The sequence below is a fragment of the Mastacembelus armatus genome, chromosome 4 (genome assembly GCF_900324485.2).
Source record: "Mastacembelus armatus chromosome 4, fMasArm1.2, whole genome shotgun sequence".
Lineage (NCBI taxonomy): Eukaryota > Metazoa > Chordata > Actinopteri > Synbranchiformes > Mastacembelidae > Mastacembelus > Mastacembelus armatus.
Window position 1 is genome coordinate 8555540 of NC_046636.1, and position 13454 is coordinate 8568993.

The window sequence follows — 13454 nt, forward strand, 5'->3', positions numbered from 1 at the left end:
TTGTTCAGCTGACACATTGGTCATCACAGTAAACAGTGGTAGATACTGAGGGTAGTGCTTTGAAAATGTTTCGCATGCATTCATTGGGTGAGAAACTTTGATATCTTACTTTTTGCACCAGATACAAAAGCACCTTTTTGTGCTAAAATGATGAGGAAGAGCATCTTGAGGCACTTAGCATGTGCAGTCATTTGTAATGAAAAGATCAGGAGGACTATATATGCTGAATTTGGTAGGAAAGGCTCTGAACTCTACATCTGTGTCAAGGAACAAAAGCTTGGCTGTGGCTGAGCATAGTATAATTTTGATGCTGAAGGTAAATACGCACAGGAATCTGTTTTGATGAGAATCTAACTACAGCTCTAATTTCTCTGACATTATGGTATGGCTTTGCTGAGTGTTGCAGCCAGGGTTGTCTCTGACTCGAGGCTTTTTGTCTCAAACTCTGAAAATCTTGTCAGACTCAAATAAGTGGGTTTTGCATGTGATATTGCAGCTGTTCTGCTTGTAGTGTTGTGTCACCCACCTCTCTCTATGTTACAAGATGTCTCCTTGTATCTTTCCTTTTCCTTTTTGCTATTCCTGTTCTCCTCCTAGCCCCTGTTTTGATCAATGAGGATTACTTTTTTGTATCACAGCTCAGAGCAAAGTAGAATATGTGGGGATGAGAAGGGAGAGTCTGCCAGTCCAAACTACATAAAGTAGACACGCAGGTTGTCCTTGTTTTCTGGAGCTGAGAGCAAATCAATATCAATACATAGCCCTTGTCATCTGCAATCCACCTTTTGTACAGCTGGAACCCCTGGAATATGTAACACTCAATATGTGACAGACAGGCAATCTCTTCAAAGGAAAACAGCACAATTCAGTTTATTTAACTTTGAATGTCAAAAACTGTGGCCTGAACTATATTAATGGTGACTCAGTTTCATATGGATTTTTCAGTAAGACGTGGCATTTACTTCATATCATGTTTTTTGTTATTCCCATGATGATTTTCAGTGCGATTTGATAAGGGATTCAAAAGGTTTCAGATTTGATAAGTGAATTCAATACTGGAATAATAGATTTGATAAAATGCTATCAAAATCCCATCTTACATACAGATGGCTTTTTCTTATCATCCTTCATGTCAGCGTTCAGCTTTCAGTCACAGTCAGACTGCAGCCTTCCTCTCATCTTATCTAAGCAGGTGGCAGTGGGAGTAAAACAGTGCCAATGTTATTTAACAAGCACCCACTGACCTATCAAATCCATCGTCAGCACAGGCAGCCAACTGTTTACGAGGTCCTAAAAAGACTGTTATGAGTGTAGTAGGAATGCCTAATGGGGCTGGGACAATGGTCTTGTTACTTGAAAACTCCTCTCTGAACGTTTGACACAGCGACGGCTGTTGCACTTATCACTCCTCATCTCCACGTTATTTCAGTCATGGCTTTAGACTTTTTGGGTGCAGGGAAGGGAGGGGAAGATGCGGGGTTGGAGGGAGGAACTTAATTTTCAAACTCAAAAGGACTGAATGAAGCCTTTAAGTTAATATTACCCCGCGGAGAGCTCAGAGAGCCAGCTGCATTTTAATGGGGATTAATACCCGGGCTCTGTCGACACATTATTCACCTTTATCAGCTCCAACAAGCAGGCAGGCGATGAGAGAATAGAGGCCCTCGCTCCCTCTTATGCTTTGTAGGGTGGAACAGAGGCTGAAACAATGCAGTGAAAATGAAAGATGAAGTGGGTGCCAATTATACTGTCAGCCACATTAAAGTTTAACTTGGTGGAGGCTTGGATGGACCCCCCTTTGATGCACTAGTGGGTACAGACAGTAAACAGTGGGAGAGAGAGTGATGGAGGAGAAATCCTTGCTTTTGATTATGCAGAAGCCGCCTGAGCCTCACTGTCTCTAAGAGCAAAAGTGAACCTTTGTTTTAGTGAGAGAGCTGGGGCTTTGAAAACCCGAGATGTCAGAGGGTTAGCCTATGTTACGATCCCAACTCAGTCTGTGGTTTTAAGGATGTGGAGTAGCACAAAAGGCAACATTGCTAGTTGTAGGCAGTTGTGTAAGTGTGGTTTTGCTTATGAAACTTAATAGTAGTTGCAGTCACACATACACAATACACAATTTGAGCAGTCTGGTGAAGTACTGTGACTGCAGAATTTTTTATTAGCAACCTTAGGGACAGAACCATCAGCAATTAAAACACAGCAGTTTTAGCAGTTTTAGACTTCATTATATTGTTTTTGGATTAATTATCTCAGTAAACAAATGAGACCATGGTATAGACAATTGGTTGCCTCTGTCTTTTAGTCTTTTTAGTGCTGTTGCTTCTCACTATTATTAGCACAATTTCTAATACAGAATTGTTTTCCATTGCAAAGCATTGTTCAAAGGTTTTCTCTTTGATTGCACTGAATGGGATAAAGATTTTTGGAGATGACTGCACCCAGCATCAGTTTTGCACTGTAGTCTTCCTTTTTGCAATAATATGATCCATCAGATTTCCCTTGTAATCCAACCTGGAGGCACACAAACAGTGCATTTACATGTGGTGCTGTAATGCAATTATCCTATACTTTAGGGCAGTAAATGAATTTATGTCCATGTCAGTGTAACCAGATTTCCTTTTCCATGTTGAGGAATTACCAGTAATATAATAAACGCAGCCACATTTCTGCTGGTACAACCCGTTTATGTGGCTGCACTTATTTGGCAGTCTTCAAATACTTACTTGCCAACTAAACCTTGTTCTAAAACTGCCAAAAAGCTCTCTTAAGGCAGCATCAATAAACACTTTTGTAATATCTTACATTAGAAACTAATCAAAATGAATCACCTGTATTTTGACTCCAACACACATGTGAAAACAGATTTATAAGCAAGATTTAAAAGTGACTATTTTTTCTCCATTATGTGTAACATAATCTGGTTTTTCTTCTTCTTCTTTTTTTTTCGTTTTAAGCTCATTTTCACACAGATATTCAGGTCTTAATTAAAATTAGTTCTGATGTAGAGCATTTCAGCTTTACAGCTTTTGACAACAAAATAAGTGGAATGAAAATCATTAATCACCATGCAGCAGTAAGTGATCATGCCAGCAGTATAAAATCGCTTCATTTCCACAACCTATTTATTCTCTGTTCAGCTGCCATGTCATTAGAAGTTTTCCTTTCACGTTCACTTGTGCCATCTGACAGCCAGCGAGTACAGCGCTGGGTATCATAACATCAGGGGATTGTGAGACCAGGAAATTATGAATTTGAAGCAAGTTATTTGTTTCATAAACATTTGATGGCAATGAGGTTATGCATTACAACATGTAAACTATTTGTAGAGGAAAACTGTCCTGTACAGGTGTCAATAGAATAAATGTTTGCCTACACAATCATGTATGTTGTTTTTGTTTTGTTTTTTTAATGATACATAGTCCAATTTATCAGTCCTTGGGCTCAGTTAACAAGTAGCAGCATTAGCATTCCACTACATCAGAGTACAGGTACCACAAGCTGTAGTAGCCAGTGTTGTACTTCAGTCAAAGCATGTTATGTTGTTCGCTCTGCTGCTTTGTTCCATCGCCATTAGGTATTATCCCCAGTGACCCCTTACCTCTTCTGTCATGATGATAAAACATTCTGATTGGCTCTGTTTGGTTTTAGGATAAGGCAAATTAAAACATGTTTACACAAGGTTAATGTAATAGGTTAAAAAGTCTGTCCATGAGAGAGGATGGCTAAGACTTTTGAAGGAACCCCAATCCTTACCCCCTGGCTCCTGCTTTGATGCTATGTGTTCACTGTCCCCCTCTGCAGGCTTCTTCCCTGGCAGTTCCCAAGGCTGTGATGCTTTCCTTCGCCACAAGATGACACTAATATCTCCATCCATTCTAAAGAAATATGGAATTCCTTTTGACAGGGTGAGTGACAGCTAGCCTGTGCTGTATGACACAAAATAATATGTTATTCATTCCCCATGAGAAAATAACATTCATTTTGGTCTCACTATGGGATATCCTCTATATTATCGATCTTCTTCCCACACTCTCAACTAAAATGTCTAGCTTAACACTTAAATGAAGGAAGATAGATTTTCATTGTCCCCTGGCAACGTTATTAAAAACTACCGCATGTGTGCCAATGTTCAAGTGATTTCCAATACTCCCCATATTCCCATGCACACACAGAGACAACATTAATAAGTGTAATTATATTATGATAATAGAAAAGCTTGAAATGTACAATGTTTGAAAAAAAGGAATTAAAGTTCCATGTTCCATACGCCCTATTCTCAGATAACAAGTGGGCTTGATTTGAATGATTAATGACAGTGTAAGAGACGTTAGTGGCTCGACTTTGATGCAAACCTCACACTGCTATGGACTGTACTAGCGATATCTTATGAGTAATGATGCTCTCATGTGTCTGTCTTAAGAAATTAATTGGCTTTTTTTTAAACCTTTCTGTTTGTATTCTATTGAGCAGGTAATATAAATCCTCATATAGGGAAAAAATTAATGGAGGATTGGGGTAATAAAAAAAAAAAAAAGACTGGCACAGATCAGGCATACAAAGTTCTCCACTGTCAGCAGAGAGTTTCTCTTCGCCCACCCCGTTTATCTTTTTACTCCCCCCTCAGGACGTCATTATCACAGTGAATGTGTTACTAGTTACAGACCTACAGTACCTCTCTCGACTCATGTATAAAAATAAAACCTTCCGTCTTCTTGAGTTCTTGCAAGAGCAAAAAGGGATTTTTGATATCTGAACCACTGCCTTTAGTTGAGGAAGTTTATATCTTGCTCTCAGCCTCTATCGCTGATTCTCCCCTCATGCCTGTCACCTTATCTAGCTTGATGTGTCTCTTGATTGCCTTCACAAAGAAGATCCACAGCCCGATATATAGGGCTAAAGTTTTGGGGCAACGCATTAAAAAAAGAATGTGCTTAACTTTGTCCTCACTTATTTTAAACATCAAAATAACACTCAAAGCAACAGTCATATTAGGCTGCATTAATTTTACTCACAAGTCAGAAAAGTTTTGAGAAGTTGTTTCTGAGGAGTTGAACTTTATCCTTAAAATCTCCATGGCAATTGTGATGGCATGATATTCATGACTAATAAGAGAATCTATATTTAGAGTAAACTCAGATAATTCTTTAAAAGTCAGAAAATTGGGAGTTGCACGTGGAAGGAATAATTGGGTACACTGAAAACATACTAAAAAAAACAAAAAAAAAACAAAACAAAAGAGTTGATCATTTCAGCACTCGGATATAAAATAGGAAGGTGAGGAAAAGTGAAAAGTTGCAAAAAGCAAAAAAATTAAGTTGCACTAAGATGTTACAAATTGTCTGATCAGTCAAGTGATAATGTGCTGGGGACTTCAGAATGCAGTGGAACCATCAATGAGACCAGAGATTTTCCTTATCTTTATGAATTTTCTGAGGATTCAGTTGAAATTAAGCTTGTGGGAATTTGGAGGGCAATTTTACCCATTTTCTGATTTTAAAATTTTTATTTTCTTTTTTAATTTTCTTTTGTCTTTTTAAGCAAATCAAATCTTTGATTTATTTATTTTTCTGTGCAGATAACTCAAAATGAAGGAGAGTTTATGATTACCTTTCCGTATGGCTACCATGCCGGTTTCAACCATGGCTTCAACTGCGCAGAGTCCACAAACTTTGCCACCTTGCGCTGGGTGGACTACGGCAAGATGGCTACACTGGTAAGACAAGACAGTGTAACAGAAAAACCTTTTAAAATCTGACAGTACTGAAGTAGTAGAACTAGTCAAATTTGCAAGACAGAGATGTACATCTGAAAAGTCCCAGAAATGATGGGAAACATATTTTTGGATCTTGAAAATCTTTGTAGTGATTGAGAAAACTGCCTGACGTCAGTGTGGATATCTACTGATGCACTTGATGTGTTACTAAATTTAATGTGTGCCTACTTGAGGCAATGTGGGTGCTGTGTATACCAGTTTAGACATGATATTGGCAAACTAATTGGGATTGGGACCAAATCCTGAATACTAAAGTTATTGGATGTGGTTAGTAGCGACAGTAGTTTCACAAAGTATGAAACTTTTAATTTGAAACAATATGTAGAAACCTTCCCCTAATACTGCACCAATATCATCATCATCACACACACACATACACTGCAGGGCACATGAGGTTTGATTTGACGTGTGATTCAGCAGCAACTTTGCAGCCTTCCTCCTCCCGCTGTTTGCTTCTCTGAAGGGATGAAGTAATAGATCATATTGAAATATAAAAGCAACGTCTGGTTCTCTGGCGCACACCATCTGTTACCAACACTAACCGTACCCTCGCATCGTTGCATTGACGCAAACTGCCTTTTTGCCTGTGGGCTGCTGAGCATGAAATTGACAGGGCATGGGTTGCTTGTGGATGGGAGCCCAACTACAAAGTCCTCTGGAAGAACCTCCCCCTTTGTCTCTTTTCTATATTTCACTTCATTTTCTTGTTCAGTCCTCCTCCTTTCCTTTTGTGTGTGAATGTTCATGTGAGTGCGCCCCTTTTCTCTGATTTCTCTCTATTTGGCTGCATGTCAGATTTATGAGGTGCCAGTTTTTAGAAGTACATCTCCCTCCCTTCTCTCTTTCTCATTTTCGGCCTTCCTACTTTACCCATGTGGCCACTTGTAATTTAAGAACCAGTAGTGCAGGCTCAAGCAATCTTCCCTCCACCCAACCCAGTGCTCAAGGGAGCATCTCTGCTACACAGTTTGATAAAGAAGAGTGGTCCACTCTGCACTGCTAATCTGAGTCGACAAATCGACAACACGGTACCTTATACAGAGAATCAGAGGAATGTGAGAAAGAACAGCTCGACCAGTGTGTCAGTCCATCTTTCCCTTTCTTTCTTTTAGTTTCTCTCACTTGGGTTGCTGTTGTAGCATAGTGGTTATAAAGACTGTCCTGTATCCAGTGCTGCTTAAAATGAAGTCCCAGCGGCACTTGTACTTTATGTCCTTCAGGAAAAGTCTGTGCCCCTTCATGCTTCCTTACCATGAATAATCCTGAATAAGAAGGTAGGCTGAATGCCCCACTGAGCACAGCTAGCAAAATGGCACCTGACCTGTAAGAATTCCCCCTGGCTTTCTTATTTCTAGTCATCCAGATTAACAAATGAAATGTCTTTTTAAGTAGTAACCATGCCTTCAGTGCTAATAAAATAATTGTTTGTCTCACTCTGGCCCTTATGTATGGGCTCCTTAGCAGAATGTAGCAACTCAACAGTAGAGCTAAGTATGGGGTTTTTGGGCTCCCTGGGTCTCGCTGTCAATAGTGAACAGTGATGACATGGTGTATAAAGTCTCAATATACTCAGTTCCAGTAGTTCCCCCCCCCCCCCCCCCCCCCCAAACATTTGTCATACTTGAAAACTAGAATAGGATAACCTGTTTCCAAAGCCTTGAACATCAGGTTTTTAGATACAGTACAACTAAGCCCATAAGTACTGAACTCATTTCAAGTCCACATACTAGCTATAGCTTGGCGCCCCCATCCTTCTTTCTGTCTTTGGCTCAAGCATTCATCTGTTAACTTGTTTGACTTTCTCTCTCTTCCCTCTCCCGCCCTCCTCCTATCGAGCCCTATTTTGTCAGCACCAAACAGGACAGTGAAAGATGGGGCTGTGTATTGAATTTGTCACCGTTTGGGGTCTGCCAGCATACGACAGAGAGAAAGAGAGTGAGCCTGGCCCTGCTTCATATCTCAGCCTTCTTAAATACAACCTCCTCAACTGCTGACCCATCTGTCTGACTTACAAAGTAAACACACACCTGCGGTCAAAGCAGGCCTGCTGTCAGCAGTCCTTGTGTGCTGTGTGTGCAGGCACTTATATTAATTCAGAAATTGCACTCTTAATTAACCTTCTCATAAACCTTCCTGACTATGCATTGGATATTAGCCATTTAATTTTCTATTTATAGTAATTCAGAGGTTCAACATCTCACCTAGATTACTTCAAACAGACATAGCTGTTTGACTCTAAGTGATTGTTGTACAGATCAGCTCAAACCAAATTAAAAATACAACGTACCCAAAGCCACTGCACTACCAGACACACTGATTTACGTTCTAAACATGTATTTTTGGAAGGTTTGGTAGAAAACAGCTCAGCGCTGAGCCCAGTAAAGCACTTAAGATGGTAAAAACGGGATCTAACAGATGATTTCTGAGAATGCTTATGTCTGCCACACCATTATGTTGCTGAATGCTAAGAGTTTCTGTTTTCTGGGTTTGGGTTCTCCATTCGTTTGGTGCGCCGTCACCCTTTGCTGCCGTTCCCTGAGGCTTGCATGGCGATTTTTCTGTCTGAGAGAGGAGCAGAAATCATCTTCCCAGTTCCCAGACTAAATCACTTCACTTTTTCATTTTCAAAGTAAATTGCCGATGACTCACTACATCTTCCTCTTTACATTTGTGTGCAGACCTGTCTTGTTTTAGCCAGTGCAGACAGATTAGGACAGAGGGAATTTTTGTTAGACTTTGTGTAGCCTATGTCCATGATAACAAAATGCATTATTTTAGTGCAGGCTTACTGCACTATTAAACAGATAAGAGAGGATGATTGTCTTGTAGCAAACACTGACACAATGACGAGCTATGTTGACAAGAAAAATCTCAGAAACAAAATCAATCTCAATATTTGTCTGAGAGTTTCCAAAATTGCTTATGTACATTTGGTGTCATTATCATCAATCATTTTAAGTGTGCATTTTCTAAACCACAGTTTTGATTCAGAATGAACCTGCTTCTTACCTGCTTAAGGTTACACAATAGCATAGGCACAGAGATTTCACAGAGATGTCTTGATGTTGGAGAAAGATTAGGAAATGTGAGTTTATTTAGAACCAATCAACAATTTTTACTTCTTTAATTTTCTTATTTATTGATTTATTCATTCATTTTTTTACAATTTATGTAGTTGATCACTGAGCTGATCTGAAAGATGTATGCATCAAATCACTTGAGTGTCAAGGCAAGGCTCTGTAATATCTAGTCCAGTGAGTGTACTAGTCACTGCTATAAGAATGCAGCAACAAAGGAGAGAGCAGACCAGAGACTGTAGCTGTGCAGTGTGCATTGAGATTAGTAGGTACTGGTTCATCTTTACATGCCTTTACAACAGAAAACTCAAGATCACCTTGGCAGGTGCAGCAATACACTGCTGTATACACTGTTTATACACACAGTCAGCTCTGTAGCAGTGAAAACCATATGTTGATTACTTTTTAAAATTCTCCCTTTTGGTTTTCAGCATATTAAGCAGCTGTTTGGTGAATGGGGTTCTATATGAGGAGATAACAAAAAAAAAATAAGTGGAAGGGTGAGAAAAATGAGAGCAGTTATGTTTTACAAGCTGAATCAACGAGAAAAAAACGTGAAATAATTGTTGCACTGACACGTAAGCAGTACTTTAGAAAAGGTTTTGTCCAATTTCACAGTAGGTTTTAGCAGCATGAGCAGCTGCTAAACAGCCATGCTGTGTGTTATGTTCTGCATTGTGCTTCTTAACAGTTTTAAAAACCCCTCTAATCATTCCCCAATCATTGGATTTACTTACATGTTATTTCTGTTCTCAGCAAGTGTGATTAAAACACTGTGTAGAGAAATTGGAGTTATCACCGATTTCCAGCTACTGTGCAGGTCAGATAGGTCAGACTTGAGCCTGGTTTTGTTTTTAGTGCTTCACTATGCATGCATTCAGCGAGTCCACTGATCCATACAGAGAACCCAAGCTCTAGGCTTTCTATGGCTTCGACAATTTAGCTTCATTAGGAGCCCAAGTATACTTCAGGGCTCATTGACTGCCTGCCTCAGGGTGAGTTTGTGTTTTCCCAGATCTTGTGCGTCTCCAAATGAGTGTCCCTCCTCTAATTAAGTTTTTATATGATAATAAAGTGTAACTCACCCTGGCCCTTGAGGATGGCAACAATCTCCATAACCTCTTAACAGTTTCATAAAAATAAAATGGGCCTTTGTTTCCTTTTATAAATGGAAAAACAGCACATTTTGCCAGGTATAGTCAGTGTTAGAACAGTATTTATCTGGTGCTCTTCTGTGTTTGTAGTTCCTTGACATGATACAGTTTCCACTAAAGGTTTCATGATGATAACAATCATCTGTACCCGTGCTCACTTGCCTCCCTCTGCCCTCCCACTTCCCGCTCCAACACCCTTCATATGAAACCTTATTGTAATGTTTCTGTCTGTCAAGTGGTGTCTAGATGGGATGTAGGCTGGATATTGTTTTGCTGGGTAGGGAGAGTTGCTGTGTTTCCAGTAATTGAACATAAGACTCTCAGTACAGCTTGGGAAATAATAGAGCAAGAATGTAATACAGCAAGCTGTGCACAAAAAAGAAAGATTTTCATCTCGTTCTCCTCCTGCATTTTTGTTTGTTTAATCTCCCTCTTTTTGTTTCTTTCCCTCCCAGACTTCATTCTGCTGTACCTGCTCTTTTTCCCTTCGCTTCCATAAAGTGCTGTGGTTTCATTTAACAGCTGTTAATATATTGCTCCTCCCTTCTCTAGCCAGCAGTGATTCATTGATCTGTAATGTCATTTTAAAGTGTGAGTGGTTACCAGATGCAACTGTCACTGCATTTAAGTCTTATTACCTGCTGTATTTTACCCACTACCATAGTTTAGAATAACTTTGCTTGATGCTGTGTATATTATAAATGATGGCCCTGTGGTGTACTGCTCACCAAATATAGAATAGAGGCATATGCATTGACTGACTACTTAACATATGTCTTTGATTGATTGATCAATGTAATGCTATGCCAATTACATAGCCTAACAAAATCATTATATAGATTTTTTTTAAAATTTAATTTAAAAGTCCAAATAAATCCCACAAATAATGTGTGATTTTTGCTGTTTGCTGTTATCCTCTCATCTTTACTGTGCTGTTCCATGCTGTTTGTTAGCATTCTTCATCAGTCTGCCACACAGGAATATGTCCTCTTTAGCAGTACGCTACCACTGCAGGGAATTTGAGTTTGAAAAACTTCAATCTGTGATGTGACACTGGTTCACAGGTGCTATTTACCTGGAAACTAATTAGCCTTTTGTTTGTTTGCTGTGGACAATTGAGTTAATTCCTCCCCTCCCCGCAGCTTTTCCCCACTCTAATTTGCAGTTATCTCCTGTTTCTCTGCTTTTTTGTTTTCCTCCAGTGTACCTGTCGTAAGGACATGGTGAAGATCTCCATGGATGTGTTTGTGCGCTGCCTGCAGCCTGATCGCTATGAGCTGTGGAAACAGGGTAAAGACACCACAGTGTTAGACCACCTCAAAGCCACTGAGCTCAGCAGTCCTGAACTAGAGACCTGGAGGCAGCATCGTATCGCCTTTCGAGAAAACCTCCTGCGAAGGTGAGAGGTCAAACTCCACACAAAATACACATTTATTCCACACCTTGTATATGTGCTAATTCTAATATTCCCACGTACAAACCAAGTCAGGTTTATTGAGGCAAGAACATAAGAGCAGTGTATGTGCATGTGGTCTCAAAAGGATATTATATGATATTGTTACCTCTTGTCTCGTCACTACCCCAGGGCCAAGCAGAAGATGAAACAGTTTCGTCGTCTAAAGCTTGAGGAGGTGAAGGTGCTGGCTCAGGAGGGAATTGAGCTGAATGCTGCTGAGTACCAGCGTCAGGTGGAGCAACGCGAGGCCCAACGAAAGCAGGAGAAGGAGGACCGCCTAGCCAGAGAGGCCATGATGACCCTGGAGGCCATGGAGCGTGAGGAGCAGGAGGCTGCCGCCAAAGCAGCAGGGACTCCAGCTGTAGAGGGTGAGGACAATATCAGTCAGGAGTTGTAGTTTTTTGTTTGTTTGTTAGTTTTAAATGTGTATAAACACATGAAAAAGGGAAGCTGAGTTTTTTTTTTTTTTTAAATTTATATCAATATGATCAAAATAAAGTTGCTGTATTTCAAATTAGAAATGCTTCTTCAGATGCTCTAACAATTTGCAGTAGCAGCTTTGATCAAACTGGGAAAATACACACGCGCACACACACATATATATATATATATATATATATATATATATATATATATATATATATATATATATAGTTAATGTGACATTTCCAATGAGACATCACTGGTTAACCCCCCCCCCCCCCCCCCCTTTATGCCATCAGAAGAACTTGAGGCCAAACCACAGAACTTGACAGGAGACACTGAGAAAAAGAAGCCAAAAAAGCCCAAGAAGATGTCAAATATGTACAATTCCATGACTGGATTTGAGGAAGCATTTGAGCAGTTTGCTACATCAGGCATCAAGAATTCCAAGAATACCATGGTCAATCATGCAGGAATGGGGAACTCTCAATCCTCAAGGCAGAGTGACATCCCTGCAGAGGGCAAACTGGATCTGAGTGCTGCCCAGGTGAGGCTCATCATGACTACATGTCAATAGATTTATTTATTTATTGTGCTGAGTTACTGTGTCAGTTCACGTTCAGTTCGAGGGCAGTTCACTCTACAGCTGCTGGCATTTTACTGTACAAACATGTAGCTGAGTTAAACTGTTAGATTTTAATTGGTTTTCTGTCACTGCTGCAGGTAAAGCAAGTTAATTAAAAAAATTCACCATCATTAGCTGAAATCAGTTAAATGAAATCCACCATGTGTTGAACAATGGAATATTGCATAACACATTAGCCTACATGTAGAAAAATGGGAAGCTGTACTAATGATAATTTTTCCTCTCGTAATTTTTATGAATTTAAAGTACTTGCCCACAGCAAAACAACAATCTACAAAATTAACTTTTTAATGTGTTGAAAATACTTCATTTATTTCCTGCTTCATATTACGAGGTTAAAACACTGAACAAAAAAATAAGAAGACAAACTTGTGTTTTGTCAGGCATCCTACTCCAAGATGAAGATGCCAAAGGAGGTGAAAAAGAGCCGCCGTCATCCCCTCAGCAAGCCGCCCAGCAAGACACCTCTGTCCATTGTTAAGCAAGACCCAACCAGTGACAAAGGTATTTGGCCTCATTTATTTAAGTGTAAAATATAATTAAAGTAAAATATGCCTAGTTTACATTCTGGTAACATTTTGGTAAATTTTTTCTTCTGTTAAACAGGAGTCACTATTTGTTAATGAGTTGTTACTCACAAGTCTCAGTTGAGAAATCCTGCCAGGTGCTGCAAATTCTTGATGAAAATAGAAATATGGTAATAAAAGAGTGAATTAGTAACAGAATAACTGCAGTGAAAATAGTTACAAGATGAAATGAACACAAATATGCTCAACACCAAAACATGATTGTCAAACCCATTTTTGTTTGTCTTTTACTGTTGCACTCAATCTCACTATTGTGGCACTTATGGTACGTAAAATTAAGGAGACACCATTTTGTTTGAATTCTTGTTGTGGAGAAAGAAAAAGAGGACTTAAGC

The 13454-nt window shown here is 39.5% G+C and overlaps 1 protein-coding gene across 5 annotated transcripts in view; it reads left to right on the top strand.

Annotated features, from left to right (window-relative positions):
* kdm4b (lysine (K)-specific demethylase 4B) overlaps positions 1–13454 on the top strand; it is a 38796-nt gene that overhangs the window by 12010 nt on the left and 13332 nt on the right. For 4 of the 5 annotated variants that reach the window (XR_003296562.1, XM_026322972.1, XM_026322976.2 and 1 more), the window contains exons 7-12: positions 3805–3908; positions 5579–5716; positions 11210–11406; positions 11593–11831; positions 12186–12433; positions 12916–13036. Coding sequence is in view for 4 of the 5 variants with exons in the window: in XM_026322972.1 (XP_026178757.1) it covers positions 3805–3908; positions 5579–5716; positions 11210–11406; positions 11593–11831; positions 12186–12433; positions 12916–13036 (1047 nt within the window). In the remaining variant the exon portion in view is untranslated. The remainder of the gene's footprint in view (positions 1–3804; positions 3909–5578; positions 5717–11209; positions 11407–11592; positions 11832–12185; positions 12434–12915; positions 13037–13454) is intronic. The other variant, XM_026322975.1, reaches the window with a different exon arrangement.